This window comes from Xenopus tropicalis, chromosome 8, assembly GCF_000004195.4.
Source record: "Xenopus tropicalis strain Nigerian chromosome 8, UCB_Xtro_10.0, whole genome shotgun sequence".
Classification (NCBI taxonomy): Eukaryota; Metazoa; Chordata; class Amphibia; order Anura; family Pipidae; genus Xenopus; species Xenopus tropicalis.
Genome location: NC_030684.2, coordinates 82,348,248 through 82,371,317, shown reverse-complemented (window position 1 = coordinate 82,371,317; position 23,070 = coordinate 82,348,248). Strand labels below are relative to the sequence as shown.

General features: G+C 42.8%; 1 protein-coding gene across 1 annotated transcript; it reads right to left on the bottom strand.

The window, feature by feature from the left end:
* Positions 1–13,987: 13,987 nt before the first annotated feature.
* Positions 13,988–18,815, bottom strand: batf (basic leucine zipper transcription factor, ATF-like). Its single transcript, XM_002938591.5, has 3 exons — positions 17,989–18,815; positions 16,678–16,782; positions 13,988–14,978 (listed from the first exon to the last, which is right to left on the bottom strand). Exons 1-3 carry the CDS (start codon positions 18,052–18,054, stop codon positions 14,802–14,804), a joined length of 348 nt encoding a protein of 115 aa, XP_002938637.1. The 5' UTR covers positions 18,055–18,815; the 3' UTR covers positions 13,988–14,801.
* Positions 18,816–23,070: the final 4,255 nt, after the last annotated feature.

Below are 23,070 nucleotides of genomic sequence, written 5' to 3'. Positions count from 1 at the left end.
GGTTGGCGTGAAGTATCGATGATGTCAAAAGTCATAATGACATTTGTTTCCTTTAGGGCTCTGGCACACGGGGAGATTAGTTGCCCGCGGCAAAACTCCCTGTTCGCGGGCGACTAATCTCCCCGAGTTGCATACCCCTGCCATTCCACCGGCGAACATGTAAGTCGCCGGCGGGATGGCAGACGCGGCGGCGTGATTTCAGGAAATCGCCGAAAAAGACTCGCGAGTCTTTTTCGGCAATTTGCACGGAATCGCGCCGCCGGTGGGATGGCAGGGGTAGGCAACTCGGGGAGATTAGTCGCCCGCGAACAGGGAGTTTTGCCGCGGGCGACTAATCTCCCCGTGTGCCAGAGCCCTTACTCTCATATCTTTAACAACTGTATTATTTCATCAGCCCAGGACTTCTACTCTGCTTTTACACCATCTTTCTGGTGTATATCATTTGCAAAATTTCCATTGTTCCAAAGCAACAGCTCAGCAATTAGTTTTGATCTGTCCACCACCACTTAAAAATGAAATCAAAGAACTATAAAAAATGAAGACCAACTGCAAACTACCCCTTTAATTATATTTTTGCTGAGAGGAAATGGTGTTATCCAAGAAAAACTTGATGACTGCATATAAAAACAGAAAAACCATGTGGTGATCTGATTTGTAACAGTAAGCAAGTTTACAGAGGGAATACATGCATACTACATCAAAATGTTTTCTTGACAGAAGTGGTGGGGTTTGAGTGAGGGTGGTTTAGAAGTCTTCCCTATTCTCCAAGATAATATTAGTCAGTTAAGGTGGCCATACATGTTGATTTTTTTTCATACGATTTCATCGGTGCATGTAGGGCTAGCCTTAATCTGATTAAATGGCATGGTTCAACTGCAGCATTTAGAATATGACACAGCACTCAGAGCTCTGACACTCAAATGTCATTGTTTCCTGCCACCATGTGTGGCAGGAAACAATGTCTGCCAGAGCCCTAACAGGAGTTAGTCAAACAGATGGCTTTCCAGCTGTCTCAGAAAGTGTCCACCCAAATGTATTTACTATCTTTTATTTACAAAATGGAGATACTTTATCACCAACACTCATCCTAAGTTTCTGTTTTCTGTATACTTCTAATTTTCAGTTACAGCTAGCTGTTTTATCTTATCAGGGTTTGTAGCTAGTGCAGCCACAAATTGTTATGACTGTAATCTATGTCAGGAAACATACAAACGTGTCCCAATACATAGAACTCAAGCAAAGTTCAAACTACACATCCCAACTCGACCTTTATATTGAGGTCATCTATGACTCCTTCTTCTCCTCCTGATTCTCCATACCCCTCCTCCCTGCTTAATTGCACAACCACATGTACCTGGGCCAAGAGATTAAACATCAAGGATAGAGGCGGTTCATTAACTATTTGTACATCCAAATAATTTGCAATGTGGAGATCATTATGGGTACACCATGGGTAAAAGGGAGGGAATACCATGTATTAGCAATAACCGAAGAGGCATGGACTGTTACAGGGCCAAGCTTTTGAACTACAACTACCAGCATTTTCCCAACAGCCTCAGTTTTGTACCTACTGACTGGTTGTTAAGGGTTAATTGTACCTGTTGCTATGGTTCCTATTTACAAAGCACTGAAGTAGTAATATTTCTACTTCAATTCACATTATTGTATTCTGTACTGAAACTGCCTACAGATAAAACATCAAAAGCTGTTGGAGGGCAAAGCCAAGCTAAGGAGCAGTCACCAACAAAACATGCTCTCAGGGTACCAAGGTTGTTGGCACCAACAGGTATGGAAGGAGGAGGAAGAAAGGTTCTGGCAGTTGCAGAATACAGTCCAAGGTACCAGAAGGATTAAGCAAGAATCATAGATAATAATCAAGCCGAGGTCAGGTCAGGCAGCAGATCAATGTCAATAGGACCAAGCTAATACAGGATAATAGCACACACAGAAACTCACAGACCTTCAGCCAGGCACTCGCTGGGCTTTAAATATGACCATTTTGAGGTAACTGTGGCTGAAAATGCTGAGAAAAAGAAAGGGAGGAGGGGCCAACAGTTTCTAGTTACTCCACTGCACACAATTCATTCAAACAAACTATTCATTCAAACAAATGGTGCATGTTGCCAAAAAGTGCAAGGAGCAAATTAGAGCCCAAGTACTTTAAAGAATAGTGCCATTTTTTCAGAAAGCCTGCGTCCATTTACGTGTGATTGCTACTGAGGTTGCAGTCATTAATGTGTGCTTGTGTTCTCTATCAGGAAAATTATTTAGTGTATGAGGGCATGTTTTCTCTTTGTAGAAATCCAGATGACAGACATAAACAGAACTGGCAGGGACATACAGAGAGGAAAGAGTGCTGGTGGAAAATGGTGCAACAAAAAACGCTTGCACATTATTTCATTGCCTGCCAATGCTGCTGCCCCTGACGATTAGAATCAGAACAGCTGCTTTTAGTTTGCTATAGTAAAACAAACCACTGTTCACACTTCAGACACTGTATGTACTGCCTGTTCTATGCTGCCTGTGTGTATGGCAGATTATGGCACACACAGGCAGCATGGGGCAGGGAGGGTATGGCACAAACAGGTAGGGCAGGCAGAGTATGGCACACACATGCAGCATGGGGCAGGAAGGGTATGGCACAAACAGGTAGGGCAGGCAGAGTATGGCATACACAGGCAGCATAGGGCAGGGAGATTTGGCACACACAGGCAGCATAGGGCAGGCAGAGTATGGCACACGCAGGAAGGGTAGGGCAGGCAGAGTATGGCACACACAGGCAGCATAGGCCCAATCGGAGGTAAACCTGGCAGGGGTTTGTTGTGGGAGTTTGTTAGCAGTTGGAAATAGCCATTAAATGGTCCCTAAGGTGTGTAATTATGTGCTGGGGGTTTCTTATCCACAGGGGAGGAGGAGGCATATGGATTTAAGGGTATATCTTAATACAGGGCCGCCATCAGAAATCACGGGGCCCCTCACAACAACATTTTCTGGGCCCCCCTCGCACCAGTACAAAGGACTCACAGACATGAGACATTGGTAGCCAGCAGGGCCCCCCCTAGTTCATTGGTAGCCAGCAGTGCCCCCCCTTGTACACTGGTAGCCAGCAGGGTCCCCCCTTGTACATTGGTAGCCAGCAGTGCCCCCCCTAGTTCATTGGTAGCCAGCAGTGCCCCCCCCTTGTACATTGGTAGACAGCAGGGCCCCCCCTAGTACACTGGTAGCCAGCAGTGCCTCCCCTAGTTCATTGGTAGCCAGCAATGCCCCCCTAGTTCATTGGTAGCCAGCAGTGCCCCCCCCCTTGTACATTGGTAGCCAGCAGTGCCCCCCCCCCCCTTGTACATTGGTAGCCAGCAATGCCCCCCTAGTTCATTGGTAGCCAGCAGTGCCCCCCACTTGTACATTGGTAGTCAGCAATGCCCCCCTAGTTCATTGGTAGCCAGCAGTGCCCCCTTGTACATTGGTAGCCAGCAGTGCCCCCCCCTAGTACATTGGTAGCTAGCAGTGCCCCCCTAGTACATTGGTAGCCAGCAGTTCCCCCCTAGTACATTGGTAGCCAGCAGTGCCCCCCTAGTACATTGGTAGCCAGCAGTGCCCCCCTAGTACATTGGTAGCCAGCAGTGCCCCCCCTTGTACATTGGTAGCCAGCAGTGCCCCCCTAGTACATTGGTAGCCAGCAGGGCCCCCCCTTGTACATTGGTAGCCAGTAGGGCCCCCCTAGTACATTGGTAGCCAGCAGTGCCCCCCCTAGTACATTGGTAGCCAGCAGTGCCCCCCCTTGTACATTGGTAGCCAGCAGTGCCCCCCTAGTACATTGGTAGCCAGCAGGGCCCCCCCTTGTACATTGGTAGCCAGTAGGGCCCCCCTAGTACATTGGTAGCCAGCAGTGCCCCCCCTTGTACATTGGTAGCCAGCACAGCACAGCAAAGCCCAGCCCCCCTTGGCTTGTTTGGCTCCTCTGGTGGCGGCTTCAGCAGCAAGGTACCTCGTTGATGACTCCTCTGCACTTCTGAGTGCCGAAAGACCCCAGCCCTTTTATAAGGTTGCGCCCCGTGCGTACTGACGTGCATGTATGCACGGGGCGCGACCAATAGGATCGTCCGCTAACCACCAATGACAGGGCCCGGAATTGATTTAAGGGGGCCCGAGCTACTAAGAAAACTGTAGCAGAGCCGGGCCCCCTTTTAAAGTTAAAAACGTCCGGGCCCGGGACGACTGTACCCCCTGTGCCCCCCTGATGGTGGCCCTGTCTTAATATGACATAATATAATTCTTTCACATATGAATGACGGTTGATATCCCAGCAGTGAGGACCAAGCATTTGGGTTTTTGCTGCACTACCACCATTGTGACAAAATAGGTGTGGTTTAAAAAGGGGAGTAGTCAAAACTGGCTTCCATTAGTGGCCCTCCACCGTGTATGGTAGAGAAATTCTGGCCCTCAGTACCGCAGATGTTGGACAGCACTGCTTTAGACCGATTTGCCAGTTTCTCTGCCCCTGTATGGGGACCCCCAGTGGCCCTACCCGACTGATATGTGGCTGATTGATGCAGTCCTTGCCCCGACTTTTCTTATCCCCTTCATCAGTGTTCTCCAAACAGTGGCTTGGGAGCAACATGTTGCTCTCCAAACCTTTGAATGTTGCTCTCAGTTGCCTCAAAGCAGCTGCTTATTTTTGCATTTCTGGTAAGGAAGCAAGTTCTGGTTGCATAAAAACCGAGTATAATGCCAAGATAAGCCTTCTGTAGGCTGCCAGTCCACATAGAGGCTATTAAGTAGCCAATTATTCTTATTGGCACCCCCAGGAAGCTTTTTCATGCTTTTGTTGTTCCCCAACAGTTTTTCCATTTAAATGTGGCTCCCAGGTATAAAAGAACCAAAACAGAAAAATACTCAGCGCTCCATGTAGTCTTCGTGAAATGGATAATTAGTGTCACTTGTGTAGGATGACTGCATGCAACTTCCTCTCAACAAACCCACTTTTGACTGGGCCACAAAATTCTCCAAACAGCATAAAAATGGAAGCGCATAAAAGATGAAAGAAAAGAAGTGAAATATGTATATAGTGTAATATTTCCTTAAAGAGGACCTGTCACCCAGACATAAAAAGCTCTATAATAAAAGTCCTTTTCAAATTAAACACGAAACCCAAATTTATTTTTATATTAACACATCCAAACCCATTATAAAGGCATTTAAAAATCACAGCTGTCAATCATATATTGCTTGCCCCGCCTCTATGCCTTAGGCATAGAGGTGGGGCAGACAATAACTTTAGCTTTCCGTTTAGCACTACCTAGATGTCACTGCACATCTCACTTTTCCCCTCCCTCCTCCTCCTCATCTAACTGTGTAGCCAGTGCATGCACCTGGGCATCTGGTCCCCCATTCTGGCACATAAACAAGATTTTGGTATGATACACAGCTTGCCTTAATAACAGTGTCCACAAAATGGACAAAAAACACGTAATTCCAAGACGGAAGGAAACAAGATTTATATTATTTATATAGAGTAAGTAAAGTTTATTTTGCTCAACTAACAATATAGAAAATAATTTGAAGTTATTTCTTAGGGTGACAGGTCATCTTTAAACTCGATTCACACCTTTAAGTGCCATAATAAATATATTGTGAATGAAAAATAAAATAAAAAAATTAAAATTCCTCCACCGATTAAATGTGGTGAGCTAATGCACTCACGAGAGTAAATTATACCGCACGTCAAAGCAAGTAAGCAGAATGTTGATGGTAGTGGTAATGATGCACTCACCAGAGTTAAATTATATGGTAATGATGGTAATGGTAATGATAATGATGAGTACATGAATCCTCCAATGACATTAAAATGGAAACAAACATTGCAATGTGATCGTTTGGCCCTATGGCCGAATTATCACATTAGCACTATATTGCCCACCCAAGGTGGGCATATATTTTACCGTGTATGGCCACCTTTAGACCCTCTTTTTTTGGAAACAATCTCAACAGGCATGAAAAAAAAACATACTGGAAACAAAGCTGGGAATGTACATCAACACATAAGAACTTGCATAACTAAATAAATTGGGCCATGTTATCACGGTCGGTGGGCCCCGGCTCTAGTGGACCCCGGCGGCCTAGACCCGACCCTTACCTGCGCTCCTCCTGCCCGACCACTCCTGCCCCGACGCGTTAAATTACGCTCGTTCGGGGGAGGACGTCGGGTGAGGGGCCCTGCGAGAGGGGTCAGAGGGGCCCCTTCAAGGGGAGGAGGGAATTAGGGGACACGGTCGGTAGGGGCACCTGCAAGGTCCCTGGGGCGGAAGCCCCGGTGGGCCATTGACCTCCCAGTCCGACCCTGCATGTTACTGAAGCAATTGATAACCACCCAAATGATGATAGTACAAAAAAGGTACTGGTTGCAGAAGACTGCATAGTAAGTGTGAAACTTTAAAGGAGGAACAATACATCCTTTCTAATTTAAGGCCGCCAAACTAAAAAGAAAAAGGAGTTTAAAGGAGAAGGAAAGTCAAAGTCACTTGGGGGTGCCAAAATGTTAGGCACCCCCAAGTGACTTCAATAGCCTACCTTTTACCCGGGCTGGTGCCCCTGTTCAGAGAGAACAGCACCAGCCCGGGGTAGCTGCGAGCGATTCCTTCTTCCTGTCTCGCTGCGCGCGCATGCACAGTAGAGTGAAAAGCCGAACTTTAACAGAGAAGTTGGCTTTTCACTCTACTGTGCATGCGGCTGTCCCGGACAAACAACAGCAGCGCGAGTAGGAAGGAGGAAGCGTTCGCTACAGGTAACCTGGACTGGTGCTGTTTTCTCCTAACAGGGGCACCAGCCCGGGGTACAAGGTAAGCGATTAAAGTCACTTGGGGTGCCTAACATTTTGGCACCCCCAAGTGACTTTGCCTTTCCTTCTCCTTTAAAGGAGAAGGAAAGTCATTTGGCATTTTACTGCCAATAGATTTTCCACATTAGTGCAAGCTAGAACACTATTTATTCTGAGCCCTAGAAGCTCCTTCTCTTTGTTTAAGATTGCAGCTGCCATTTTAGCTTGGTCTTCCTAACCTCCTGCTGCAGCTCTTGAGGCTGGTAGCTCAGATTACACATTCCTAAGGGAGTGAGTTGTATTAATTCTTAAGGGAGGGGGGAGAAGGGAGATAGAAGAGAGCTGCACAGACTCTGGACCTGGAATGAAGGATTTTGCTGACAGAGGAAGTCTGATACCAAAGAACATGTTTACAAAAAAGGAGAAAAGTAATCCTGTGTTTCTTTTGATGGAGGACTCTGAGTGCTTATAGCTGTATTTACATAGACCTTTCTTTTACCTTTTCTTCTCCTTTAAAGGTTTTTTGAATGTCTGGATGGCCAGTTTGTCTAGAAAATAGGCACACAAAGGTCAGGAGGTATAAGGTAGGAGGGCCGGAAGTCTGGGTAGCCTCAGTCATTGTGGATAAAGCATGGCAATGACTTTGGAAAGTAGATAATAAGCCATCATCCACAGGGTTTTCCACAAAAGAAAAATATCAACTTTCTTTTTTATTAAGACTAGAATGATAAATTATGAAAATAAAGCAGGAGAAAAGTATCCCTCATGATGTACTCCTTTAAGGTGCCCATACACCTATGGGTAGGCAATATCGGGAGAATCCAGGCTAATTCGATCGTTTAACCTGCCCGATTGATATCTGCCCAATTTCAAGCCAGATATCCGTTGGGCAGGCCCATCGGTAGTGCCCCTAGACAGGCCGATTAGCTGCCGAATCGGTCTAAGGGACCAATATCGGCAGCTAGAATTGGCCCGTGTATGGGGACTTTTAGGCTAATGTCACACAGAGCAATTTAGTCGCCCAAGATAGATCTCTGCTACTGTGGTTGACTAACCGCTCCAAAATGCTTTTCCACCACAACAAAGGGAATCACTGGTGGAAAGGCTTATGCGTTGCTTTGGTTTAACAAGGTCACGCAAACTTTCCTCCTGCAGGCAACCTCATGCAACTTCAGAAAAACAAAGTCTACAATTCTATTGTTGCTACAGTGAAATTTTGACTTGCCTTGGAGACAACAACTGAGGCAAGCACATGAATTGTGTGCTGCTTGACAAAGTTATAGTTCTTGCAATTTTTCTGTAGACTCGAAAGTTGAGACAGGGGTGGTTATGGAGCCTTACTGAAATGTGCCTGGAAGTAGGAGACAATGTGTATAAACAAACCCCTCCCTTCCCTCAGCTAAGTTTTTTTGTTAAGCTTTTGATAATGATTTTGCTGTAAAATAAGAAGCCACAACTGCAGCCTTAAAATAAAGTCATACATATACCAGAATATCATCAGAATAAGAATTACAAAATTGCCAAATTTCAATTCAGAATGGAATGCTTATTTACAATGTGGGGGGGATAAGGGATCGCCCATGCACTAAGGCCACAACACAGCAGTTGAATAAATGTCCATTTATTTCTGGATCACACTCAAATAGCATAAAAGTCGCTTCTGCCTTGTCAAAGTGTCAGACTCAACAAGTTATGGAATTTTTGCAGAGGAATAAAGATATTTTCTCTGACTTACCTGGGCTTACCAATGTCATAGAGCATGACATTATCACTGAGCCCAATGTAAAGGTCTGTGTAAAACCATTTTGCATCTTTGAAGCTTGCAGACAAGCAGTCTCGGATAAAATAAAGAAAATGTTGGAACTTGGGGTCATAGAGGAGTCAAGTCCAAGTGACTGGTCAAGTCCAATTGCCCTAGTCCCCAAGCCCAATGGGACTATACAGTTTTGTAATTATTACCAGAAGTTGAATGAGGTATCCAAATTCAATGCCTACCCTATGCCCCGGGTTGACAAACGTATTGAGAGGTTAGGACCAGCCAGGTTTATCACCACCCTTGATCTTACTAAAGGGTATTGGCAAATACCTCTAACCAGAGAGGCTAGGGAGAAAACTGCCTTCTCCACCCCAGTAGGGCATTTTCAGTATAAAAGGATGCCTTTTGGGCTTCAGACTGCCCTATATACCTTTCAACGGGCAATGGACAAATTATTGCGCCCTCACTTTAAGTTCACATTAGTTTACTTAGATGACATTGTAATTTTCAGTACTGATTGGGAATCCCACCTGCCAAAACTCCAAGCAGTGCTAGATTCCTTAAAAAAAGGTAGGTTCACTGTATATCCAGAAATATCCACTCAAATAAGATTTGTCTTCAGCAAGTATAACAACAAATTAAACACAGTCTTTCTTTAGAATAAAGTAACAGCAGATTCAGGTATAACAACACAGTAAAGGAATTGGTTTTCCCACTCAGGGTTTTAGCTCACCTAAAGTAGCCAGCTTTTTGATCCTCCAACAGGAGAGAGATTTTCACACTCTTTTTCAGTGCAGTCCTCACATGCACATCATACCAACATACCAACCCCATATTGAACTCCCAGTAATTAGTCCTGCTGTGCACCTTAAAGGTACCCGAATAAAGGGGAAAATACCTGTCATCCAGGACCTACCCCTGGAGTCCAGTACAAGTAGTACAAGGTGTAGTGCAAAGTATTGAAATTCTTGCAAATATCTGATTTTTGTCACTGAATACATCGCATAAGATAATGCTGTTACTGGCAATGCCCCAGAAATTATGCAATTAAATTCTCACCCATATTTATGGAAGCAAAATGCAAATTTGCATGATTTTACCAGTACAACTGTTTGTTGTTATTTGTGAATTTTGTGAATTCTGCAAAATAACAATGCATTGTGGGAAAAACCACATGGGATTGCATGTGAATTTTGCACCTTTTACTTCTTTCATAAATGAGACCTCAACTCTACTTTTTACTTTTCAACCATTATGCATGTGTCCATGTTTCTATTGATGTAAAACCTGTACAGTAAATAAGACAGGGTAGCAACAGATAAACCAAAAGAATGAGAAGGCTGTATAGTGAAGCTCACCAATCGCACTGATGGGGTGAAGATACAAGGTACTTGCATGCCTCTTCTCTTGTTTCACCGCTTATAGTAAACAGCTTAAGTAAAAGACATTTGCAATTGGTAGAAAAAGATTAGAAGGTAATCAAAGCACAAATAATCAGACATCCTTTCTTTTGATACCCTTCTACAAGTGATGGCAGGCTAGAAGATTAGTCCTCCATGATAAATCTATGCTACTGCGGGCTACAAATGTCCTAAAAAAACTTCCCCTTTGAGTAACATTCAGGTCACTGCATGTAAAACATATAATGTGTGATGAGCTGGCTTCATCTGGCTATTGCTCAACGTGTCATCGGTTGCTGAGAAGATGTCTGCCAGGTACGCTGCTGCGCTACTGCGGTTTTAGCTAGGGGTTAGCAATAGGGACAGTGTTTAAACTTAGGAACTATGTGATAAGGTAGAGGTTTGGGGGGTCAAGGTAGTGATAGTTAAGGGGGCTTTTAGCGCCCCAGGGTATAGTTCTCCTTTAAGCTGCAAGTCTCAGTTCCCCCAAGAGACCTGTTTTGCTTATTAGTTACAATTGTATCTCAGTGCAGGTGTGGCTTTCTGGGTTCTCTGCTAAAAGCCCACTTATTTATAAGTATATAAGTGCAGGTATAGCTTGTTAAAATTTCTGGACTCTCTGAAAAGCTATTTTTAATTAAGTTTGTATCTTTTTTAGATCAAAGAGAAATGAGGGACTTTTCAGTAAGAATCTGGGACTGCGGGCTGAGCTGTTAAAAGAGGGACTGGCCCGCACAAATCAGGACAGTTGGGAGGTATGTTATCAATAGGTGAAAGTTAGAGTTCACCATTTCACAAATATGCTTCAAAAAATCCCACAGGAATGAATAAAACATGGGTGAGTTTTTATGTATTATGCTCTAAACTCACATTTTGATAAATCTGCCCCAAAGTGTAGTAAATAGGTGCAGCAGGCCCCAGAAGAAAGATAAGTCCTAAACATGCATACAGTATCTTAGTTAGGCCCGTGTTCTTTTGTCTAGTTTCAGCTGTAAATAATGAAATAAAAAATAATTTCCCACTACAGTACTAATTGAGAGACAAAAGACCACAAGAGGCACACTCTCCAAACCTGTCCAGATTTCAGGCAAAGACACTATAAAGAATTGGATTATTATTGCAACACACTGATAAAATATCAGAATATAATACTACGAATAAAATATAAACAGAATCCTACCCAACGCATTTCATAAATCTTGCACTCATGTCATCAGGGCTATACAGATACTGAGCCAGCAGCACTTCCTTATTATAGTTTCACAATTAACCACTTCATTGCTTGTGTCTAACTGAAAATCTTAAAACCCTATTCAAATAATTTAAAAAATGTAATAAATACTTATGAATTAAATATATAAAATCAACATGAATAAAAGAACTGAGATCAATAATATTGAATCCCAAGGCAGATATTGTTTTGAGTTTATTTATACATTTAGCTTCACACCCCTTAGCTGTTTTATTCCATGAAATCTGCCCATACATTTTAGAAAGGAAGGCTTGATGTTTTGAGGAACCTATAAAACAAAAATAAAAACTGTAAGCCTTCCCTTCCAAAAGTTATAGGCAGATTTCATATTTCAGAAAAAAAATTGCAGTATTCTTCAGGTTCTATTAACATATTGCACAATATATTGTAAATCATATCCACACGGCACTATAATAACATTACATTTTTAGCACGGATTGTAAAAAATTTGTAATAACGCAATAATGAAACTTATCTCAAAGGGTGTTATGTAATAAAAGGTGCAAAGTTAGCTACAGGTTTAATCAGCTATACCCACCAATCAGCAGGTACCATTTACTGGTCACCTGTTAACAAGCAAATATTGTTTTAGTTGCAATAGGTTACTACACCTGGACATACTTTGTGTCTTTTTTTACATATGGAGGTGTTTTTTGTCTATTTTTTGGCCTGTACATTGGTCCTATGTACTACATGCTAATCAAAAGCAATTAGGATTGTTATTTTTTTCAAAATGACAAAATGGGAGCAACTCAGGAAAAAAACAAATAAATTAAAATATCCATGCCAGCTTACTGAAGTAAGGGGTCTGCTATCTCTAAAGTATGCTTCTTTTAAATGTTATTTCAAAGTCAAATGGTGGGCTCCCTGTCAGGGTAGGCCCTGGCAGTACCCATTTTGCCAAACCATTAAAACAACCCTGAGCATTGCAAGATTTAAACCATCTGCACAAGGTTACAGAAGGGCTGTTTGAGGTTAAATTAGGTGTAGGGAGGCATGAGTAAGTATGTTCTTGCCTACAGGAATAGTGCCAGAAGGGGTTTACTTGACTCTACTTTATTTACCATATTTTGTTGCCACATACAATACCCAATAGCACAAGACACAACCTTTTTGGTATAAATAACCACCGTTTATTTAAACTTATAAGCACCATATGTTCTATTAACACTGAAACTGTAATTTGTGATTTCAGCTAATTACTCAACAACCACAAGGACCACAGGAGCACATTTATCAAAGTACAATTGGGTCTGAATGGGAAAAATTCCTATTTTTTCTGATTTACAGAACTTTGCGTATTTTCCACAACATTTTCATAATTTACGCAACTTTTTCATGCTTTTTGTCAATTTGTGCAACAAAATCATATTTGTTGCAACTGCTATGAAAGTTTCGTAATTCATTCAAGCTTCGGTATTGAGACTTTCTTTTCTCCAGTTTGGAGCTGCAGAGTGCCACTGAATCCTATGGGAGGCTTCCAAAATCATGCATTGAAGGTTTAAAGTCAGAAAGTTTTTTGCGCCGTTTACAATTGTTCTGATACGAACATTTCGTAACTTTTCGTATGACCACGATGTGAATTTTCGCACAATTAATGCACATCAGAAACTATTGTTACTAATATCTGAAATTCGGACTTTAATAAGCAGTGTCGGACTGGCCCACCAGGATACCAGGAAAAATCCCTGTGGGCCCAGGTGTCAGTGGGCCCTCCTGCTCCTGACTATTTGGCCTGCTTTATGGTTATTCCCTATTTCTAAATGGGAACAAAAGGGAGAAAAAATGGAAGAATAGATGCTAGCAGGTAAATAAAAGAGACTAGGATAATAAAGAGTTTGTGTGAGGAAAGGAGAAAAAACATTTTGGAGAGTAGGCCTATAGTTTAAGGTTTTCTGGTGGGCACCTGGGGTTCCAGTCCGACACTGTTGATAAGTGTACCAAACCATTGCATTCTCTACACTAGTAATGAACCATCATGCTTCTAAGGGATACATCATATTGTCATCCCTAAAATGTTTCAAATTACACTGAGCACAAGTTACATTCTGTACATCTTCTACCAGGACTACATTTCATCTGTGTCAGGGTGCTTATCTTGATCAGAAATCCACCACAGTGGTCCTGGAATCGACTAGGAAAATTAGTACTTAATTGCACAGTGCCTCAGTGTAGTTGGGTTTAAAGGAGAAGGAAAGGCAAAATCTATTAAGCACACTATTAAAAAGTATTACTATTGCTGTGTAAAATCGCTATATTCCTGGCTTGCCTAATGAAAGATTTACAGAGATACACATACTAGAACTTACATGCTTGTTTCAGTGAACGGCGCCGCCATCTTGTCCAGCATGTCTGTATAGGCTGAAAAGCACAAGCCGGCTCCCTGCTCCTGTTTCTGCAGCTCCACAAACCCCCCGCTCCTGCCACAAACCCCCCCAAGCTCCACATACCCCTGCTCCTGCCACAAACAATCTCCCTCGCAGCACCAGCCCGCCCCCCCCTTTCCCCCTCCTGCTTGTGAGAGAACTCGGCAATGCTGCGTCGCCATGGCAACCGGACGCTTCTGCTCTCTGCCCATGCGCTGCCTGTAGAAACGAGTCCTCAAGTCCTGGAAAAAGCGAGGCATTATGGGAATCTTCTCTACACTGCTCAGCGTTTTTTTTCTCTGTTTGGCTTCTGATCTTCTGAACGGGAGAAATATGGGGAGACTTAAGGGCACTATTGAGAGAACTGAAGGTATGCCTGCAGCTTGAGATTAACACTTTACTAGCCTTTCCTTCTCCTTTAAGGAAAACGCCTGAGCGAGTTCCACAAGAAAATAAAATACTTAAATATAAAGGCTTGAATACAAACCTACATATTATATATGTATACACCCGGGGTCATTTATAAACACTGGGCAAATTTTATCTGGGCAGTTACCCATGGCAACCAATCAGTTCTTTGATTCCAATGTTCTACTTGCATCTGGTTCAAAATAGCTAATCACTAATTGGTTGCTATGGATTACTGCCACATATTTAGCATTTTCTATGATATCTATACATCTTATGCATATTTCTTATAGTATGTGTGTACCAGGTCAGCGTTCTGTTAGAAAGCAAACCTGTAAGTTTTTGGTGTTTTGTATTTCTCCCCTTGCTACAGGCTCAGGGTTGCTGCACCTGTGCCACCAACATCTTCTGGTGAGTTCCAACCTGTTTAACAGACTAAAAGAAGTCACTGCTTGATATTGTTGGAACTGTCCATTTTATAAGCGAGTGGTTTGGGCCTTAAACACCCAGGCCACAGTTTTAATTGGGTGTTTATACTATTAAACTCTGTGTAATGGCTAATTTGAAAGGGTACCACTGTCATTGCCCAACACAAGATATATATATGTGTGTTTTAGCATATTTATGTATTTTACAACAGAAGTAACACATGCACTTGCACATTCTATCACCTCTAGAGATCAAACTTTTCATTTTCACCTTAAAACCCAACATGTAATGATAAGCCCAAGAGCATATTAAACATGTCACAGTTCTTGATCGCAGTATGCTACTGTACTGTGCAGTATCATTGTCCCTGTCCCCTTTAGTGCTGGTAGCGGGTCGATCCTACATGTGGGAGGATTGCTTGAGGCTTTGTTGGGCCAAGGACACAAACAGGTTGATGGGTACTTAGAACACATGTGAGGTATTTGAGTTCCTCTCGCAGGCCACTGATTTCTCCACGTAGTGCCGAGTTCAGGCGTTCCAAATTCTCACTCTCCTGCAACCAGACAATAACACCTCAGGTTAGTACAGAAGGTACAAGTATCTTCAATAGAGTAATGAATATAACAGCTCCCCACTGCACAGCAGTAAAAAAAATAGCTATGTACCACAAAGCTCTGTACAGAGAGGGGACATTAAAAAACAGTAAATGTATCTCTCAGAGACACGTAAGTGAAAATGATATCTCCCACTAAGAGTAATAGCTTTCTTACACCAAGCTGTATATAGAACAGGTATGTTCCACAGTGCAGTAGGTAGTATATACAGCAGATATTACTCACAAAGAAGTATATACAGTACATATCTTCTACAGGGAGCGATAAAGAGCATTATGTCGGGTAGCTGTCTCCCACACAGCAGTATATGTAAAAGGTACATACTAAGGTACAATACCTAGGGATCACTGGTAGATACTTAGTGGCAGATTTATTATTTGTCAACGGCCAGGTTCAAGCATATTAAATTAAGGCCATGGGCACATGGAGCGTTCTCTTAGCTTCTCTTAGCCTTCGTTTTTTATGCAGAAAAAAATGCAGGCTGAGAGAAACAAAGCAAATTCCCTGTGTACCCATGGCCTAAGAAAACACATTTTACTTATGCTCTCTTGCATCAATTGTTTTTGGTTTTTTTTACAAAAAGTAATAGGCTAGGTTTTGGGTAACTTGCTTTATATGTTTATTAAAATCCTGATCATATTTATCTGTCACACAGAAGCACATCTCCCACACAGCAGTATTTAAAGGTATATGTAGCAAATTATAAAATGTGTATCTCTTACAGAACTAAAGTACAGTAACTGTCTTTTAGAAAACATGTAGTAAGCATGTCATTATGAAGTATAATGTAAAGTAGGTCACTAGGACAGAGAGTAGCATGAAGTCTGCATTTCAAACAGCAGTACAACATGCATCATGTATCTTGTGCAGATCACTGTACACAGTAGGTATCAAAACTGTGCATAAATTGATGCTGTAATCATTATACAAAGGGAATCACCACAGATAACCCCACTGAACCAACTGTGGATGGTGCAGTGTGAGGAAGTAACTGTGTATCCCTACACTCTCTCTATGTCTCAAGGATAAAATATCACATTGGCTTACTTATTACTGTATCGCATTTATATCTCATATGTCATGAACGTATTTAAGGGTTGGTCTTGTCACCTTTTACCTAAATGTTTTATTGTATTACATTTACAAGAAGTGCTATATAAATGAAAAAAATAAATAAATATATATATATATATATGATATACAAGTAAATGTAGTGGCTATAGCTCACATTAAGATAGAAATAGTAAAATACCTTTGCACTTTGTTATGTTAAATTTACAAAATACAGCAGCAGAAACCAAACCTCCGTTTACAGGAAAGGGGAGTGGGGGGGAGGAGGAGAGATGAGAGGGGGCTGTGAGTTTGGAGGGGAGGGGGTGTCTTCCTGTAATGGGAGGTAAAAGGGAGATTTGCTACATACAGAGAGGATGCAAACAGAAAGTTGTTGATCAATAAATAAATGAAAATCAGGCAGCATAGCACACTGCATCACTTCTACAAATTTGCACTGGTCTGCAGTTCAAAAAAGTAAATTCCAGGGTGCTGAATTTTGGTCTACAGTATGGTATATGTACAGTATTCTGCAGAGAATCATGTACAGTAATGAGCATACAAGAGTCACTCTGCCTGCATACTCACAATGTGTAAAGAGTCTGCTTTCTGTGTCTGCCGCTGGCGGCTTTTCTGTGCTGCAATCCTATTTTTCTCTCTTCTCTGAATTTTCTTTGTGTCGTCTGAAGAATCCTTACAAAGAAGGCAACTAGAGAGTGTTAGACTGCATGAAGACTATTATGTATGATAGGATGTGATATGTGCTAAAATCCTTGATGTCACATAGAAATAATCAGAGACTAGCATTAACTAGAAAACTCCACAGCAGGCTTTATCCTTTTATATCACCGACCCCACACTGGAAAAAGGCAGTTGCAAAAGTGGGTAACAATTTTTATCAGGCATCTGGTGTGGATTTTTTAATGATAATCTGTACTGATCTGTACATAGTAAGGGTAAGTACATGTGTGCTACAATCCCCATTTGCCAACATGGTCTGGGATTTTAATGTACAAGCACTTGGTCAGTTTAATGTGAGCAAAAAATATATGTATGACATGCCATAGAGATCATTTACAGACGAGTACTGGGGATTGCCAATATGTTGGGTAACAAAGTAGGGCAAATCTTGTGGCCTGGGATGGTATACTTGTTCCATAAAAACACAATGGTACAGGATACTTTATTGAAGTACCGCGATGTCGGAGCCACAATAACTTATGATGAGTTAACTATTCAGCATGTGCACCTGCTCAGTGGACCCAGGAGATATTGAATTATTGGCATCAAAATAGCAGTACAGTGCAGTGCTCTTCAAGAAAGTATCCTTGCTGGCAAAGTTAGTGATTTGCCTCACTGGGGGCTACCCAACATATTGGCACCCCCACTGTTTTATCCTACTTATCCTTTAAAGGTAATAATGTTATCACAGTGAAAAATACAATGTGAGATATCATTCATCTGGGTGATTACATGCATCACTTAATGTGGTTATACCAACAGGAATTAGTGTTATTACATCATTCAGTAGACAAAATTAAACACAATGTGTACAATGCACCTGTAATTTTGCAGTCCAGTGGTAAAAATTCTTACAACCATATTAACATAGTAAATGGCAGTGTGCATCAGCTCTTACAAGACCTGATAATACCTAATGAATTCTGTGATATTTCTTCATTTTTAAGAATCCTTAACATTCTGGCTTAAAATTAAAACACCACCCCTTAATCAATATAGACCTATAAGAATAGCAGGCTTTTACACTGTATAGATCCTGGGGTATCAAATGGAATATGCACTGTGACATGAGAGAAAGGCTGAGACATCAGAGGCAATAAAAGTCCATATCCAACTGGTGTTCTTATGGCCACAGTAGATTAAGAGCATTTGGCTTACCTGTTTGTTGCTAGAAGGGGGAGAGCTGCAGTAGCCCTGCTCATTTCTATCAGGCTCTTGTTGCATGTCCCCCCTAGCCTCTTGAGGCTGCTTTGTCCGTCAAACTTTTTCTCTGCACTTGGTTTCTTTTCCTGTTTCTCAGGGGAATCGGAGCCTTTGTCAGTTGCTGCCCCTTTTGTGTGAACTTGTACTTCCTTTGCAGTCTTCACGTCTATTTTACGTTTCTTCCTCTGGTTCTTCTCTCGCAAGGTTCTCACCCATGACGCAGCCACCTCTCCCTGTCACCTTTCCGCGTGGTTTTGGTGTCTGGGGACCGGAGTTGGAAGTCACATGACAGAAACATGTTATAAATGTCAGCTAAAAAAATCAAAAACACATTGGGGACAAGGTGAAAAATACCCAGGAAAACCCCACATGTCATCAGAGAGGAGTGTGTGGGAGGAGTGAGGTGAGTAGTGTTTCACTGTATTTCTCAAAGATGTTATTACTGATGTGGAAAAAATAACGAGTGGAGCATAATATGTTCAAAATAGTGCTAGCTGCTTTTCTGGCCTCAGTTTTTGCAATAGAAGCATAAGATCCTATGGTGGCCATACACAATCAGACAGGTATCTAAATGATGCAAGATGCATGTATATTTTGTAATTTGCCTAGAGCCGTTATCCCCAACCAGTGGCTTGCTCCCAGTGGCCTCAAGTTTGGCTTGGAGGCAAATTTTGGAAGCACAGAGACACAGTTTAACTCCAAACAGAAACTTCTGCAGGCTAACAGCCAATCAGAATCACATTAGTGCCACCTATAACGCTATATTTCATACCTCCCAACATTTGAAAACCGAAAAGAGGGCCAAAAAGAATTGGTGCGTGCAGCGCGGCAAATTTTTGACCACGCCCACTTTTGTGGCCACGCCCCAATTAACACACCCCATTGTTTTCTATAAAAACTCCTTTTATATAGTTGAAATGGTGGGATCAGATGCAAATGTGCTATACCCTCATACTGTACTACCTAAGGAAAACAATATAGCAACTCCCACATATAAATACAAATATAGAGAGAAGGCAGTGAGTTATATGTGAGTTCTAACTATCTACCAGTTTTGCCCCCCCACACAGGGGAGACTCATACACAGAGCCCCCCATACACAGTGCCCTTTATACACAGAGCCCCCCATACACAGTGCCCTTTATACACAGAGCCCCCCATACACAGTACCCTTTATACACAGTGCCCCCCATACACAGTGCCCCCCATACACAGTGCCCCCCATACACAGTGCCCCCCATACAGCGTGTCCCCCATACACAGTTCCCCCATACACAGTGCCCTTTATACACAGTGCCCCCCATACAGCGTGCCCCCCATACACAGTACCCTTTATACACAGTGCCCCCATACAGCGTGCCCCCCATACACAGTACCCTTTATACACAGTGCCCCCCATACACAGTACCCTTTATACATAGTGCACCCCATACAGTGTGCCCCCCATACACAGTACCCTTCATACACAGTACCCTTTACACACAGTGCCCCCCCATACAGTGTGCCCCCCATACACAGTACCCTTTATACACAGTGCCCCCATACACAGAGCACCCCCCATACACAGTACCCTTTATACACAGTGCACCCCATACAGTGTGCCCCCCATACACAGTACCCTTCATACACAGTACCCTTTATACACAGTGCCCCCCATACAGTGTGCCCCCCATACACAGTACCCTTTATACACAGTGCCCCCATACACAGTGCCCTTCATACACAGAGCACCCCCCATACACAGAACACCCCCCCATACACAGAGCACCCCCAAACACAGAACACCCCCCATACACAGAGCACCCCCATACACAGAACACCCCCCCATACACAGAGCACCCCCAAACACAGAACACCCCCCAATACACAGAGCACCCCTAAACACAGAACACCCCCCCATACACAGAGCACCCCCATACACAGAACACCCCCCCATACACAGAGCACCCCCATACACAGAACACCCCCCCATACACAGAGCACCCCCATACGCGCTCCGACTCCCTCCGCTGCTTCTCTTCTTATGTGGCTCCTCCGGCGGTCCCAGGTCCTTTTATAAGGTTGCGCCCGTGTGTACGTGTGACGTCATTACGCACGGGCGCAACCTTATAAAAGGGCCAGGGACCGCCGGAGAAGGAGCCACATAAGGAGAGAAGCAGCAGAGGGAGTCGGAGCGCTCAGCTTAAACCTTCTCATCCCGCTGTTGCGGATCGTTCTATGAATGTCCCGCATTTCTGTAATCTATTACGGAAATGCGGGACATTCAGGGAACTATCCGGGACAGCGGGACGAGCTATAGAAAGCGGAACTGTCCCGCTTAAAGCGGGACAGTTGGGGGGTATGATATTTATTCTGCAGAAAACGTCACCGTACCTGAATAATCAGCCCTAGATGCTCCCTTCCTTTGTTCAAGATAGCAGCTCCCATTTTAGCTTGGTCTCCGTAAGCTCTAGCTGTTGGTAGCAGAGATCACACATTCTCATCAGAGGGTGGAGTGAGTTCTTATGAATTCTTATGGGAGGGGGGAGCAGGAGAGAGGAGCAGACTGAGTAGACTCCTGCCCCAAAGGAGAGGAAGTTTGACGCAGAAGAACATGTGTACAAAAAAGAATAGAAATCCTGTGTTTCTTTTGATATAGGACTAAGTGCAGCGTTTCTGTGGGTGCTTATGGTTGTATTTACATAGACCTTTCTGATAAAGCTTACTTTGTTTTTACCTTTACTTCTCCTTTAACATCTGACTGTGACTCACAAGAAAAAAGTTTGGGGATCCCTGGCTTAGAACAATGGATTTAACAGTAGAAAGGGCATTACTGCTCCTAGTATTTCCTGAGACTGTTAGACATATTTGGTTTGTCCAAACTAAACTAAACATTTTATCTGCTGATACACATTCTGAGCAGGTGGAGGGTGCACCAGCAGATGAGCTTTAGCCAAAATCAGCCAAACCAATTGCATCATGGGAGAAGTTATGCAAGAAGCAGATTGCTTTAGAACTACATAGTGGCACATTGGCTGAATACTTTCGCTTAAAGAAGATTCCACTGGGTCTTAGGGGCAGATTTATCAAAATCCAAATTTTGAATAATTAAAAGTACGATTCGCAAAAATTTGGAGGAAATATGATCATTTCGGATGTGCGTTACTTGCGCGAAAATTCGTATCGTGGCCGTACGAAAATATTGCGGTGTGATCTGAAAGTTACGAAATTTTCGTATCCGGAAGTGGCACAAAACCCTTTCTGACTTTGTAACTTCAGTGCATGATTTTGGAAGCCTTCAATAGGACTCAATAGCACTCCAACCTGGCCAAAAGACAGTCACAATACCAAAGCTTGAATGAATTCCGAAACTTTGTTAAAGTTGCGCAAAGAACAAAATACGTTTTTTTTGTGCAATAATGAACAGATCACGAAAAAAGTTGTGCTTTTTCATGATATTATCATTAACAGTACGAACAGTTTCTAAACTTCAGAAAAAATACAAATTTTTTGTAATTGTACCCATTCAGACTTTGATGAATCTACCCCTTAGAGTCCACCTATATCCCACCCTGTTTTCTGAGAATGTTGAATATTGCCAGAAATATGAAGGGATGCTCACTTGACATAATGTCTGAGCAGGTTAATTAAGATGGCCGAACGTGTTGGTGAAGCCCAGAAACAAGAAATGGCGTCCTTTAATGTAAAAGCAAGTGGAATAATTTACTGCTCGACGCTGAGGATTATTCTTTCGGTCAAGTACACAGGTGGAGAGTGGACAGTGTAACATTGCGAGAAATGGTAAACTTCGAGACAGCCCATCGAGTCGCAGGTACACACGGGGGGACAGGAAACCGGCCGCTGCACCACAGGTATGCAGATACGATCAACTGACTCACAGATATTGGCAGCTTCCTCCTTCTCATCTTTTTTAAGCAGCCAGCACTCCGGAGACGATTCATTAGGCACAGAAAGCGCAAAAGTAGCTATAGTAGGAGCGGTGAGATCACGAGAGAGTGCCCTCCAGCAGCAACACCATCGCTGATTATTATTATATCAAGTCGCTTACTGTGGAGGAGGAGGGGTTGTTACAGAACGGGCTCTCATTTTGTCCCTCAACTAAACTTGACGTTTTTGCCTTACACATTGGTCGACAGAGACTGTATTGTCAGCAATGGGATCCAATGTCACCACTTTTGACCACACAGAGTCTTAGAGGAGAATGCAAGTCAAAATTTAAAAAGCATACTGCCCAATAGTCCTCCTATTGTTTAGTAAAAATGCAACACTTTTGGCTCACCTAATCAAATATTTACTCAGTCACACTTACTTCACATTCTCTAGAACAGGCAGCCATCTCTAAAAAGGTATTCTCCCTTCCTTTCCCTCCTTGCTTCATACTGCACATGTGTTTCATTCCCTCCCCCCCTCCCCTCTGCCAGATCCGCTTCTGATTGGCTGGTGGGCATGTGTAGCCCAGAACAGGAGACAGGATCAAGTTACACACATGCTCAGAGAATAGGAAGGCTGCCGCTGGCAGCCTACAGGAAGGGGAGAGAGATTTCAGTGATGTCACTGTAGTCTTCACACTGCTGTAGGCTGCCAGCACCATATCTCAGAGAAGCAAGCAGGGATCTGGGAATTTAGATATGCAGTAAGTACTTAAAAATAATGCATTTAGACTTACTTTTAATTTATATTAACCTTTCATTGTCCTTTAAAGACAGGATCAGTCAACATAAATCTATTAGAACTAAAAAACATTTGATTGCATCACTCCATTTTTGCTTATAGAGGCTGTGCCCCCACTGAGAAGAGGGGGTAACAGGTTTCTATATTTACGAAAACGAGAAAAATTTGCATTACATACCTTACAAATGCTTGAGCCAAGAGGTATGAATCGTGAATATGATCTGACTGTATTTATTTAAAGAGGTTCAGGTATATGGGATGGGAATTCATAAATGGATATATAATAATTGGAGATCATGTGTTTTGTGCATAAGAGGTTAATGAAAGGTAGCCAATTAAGGGGTGGGAAGGGGGTGAAGTAAGACC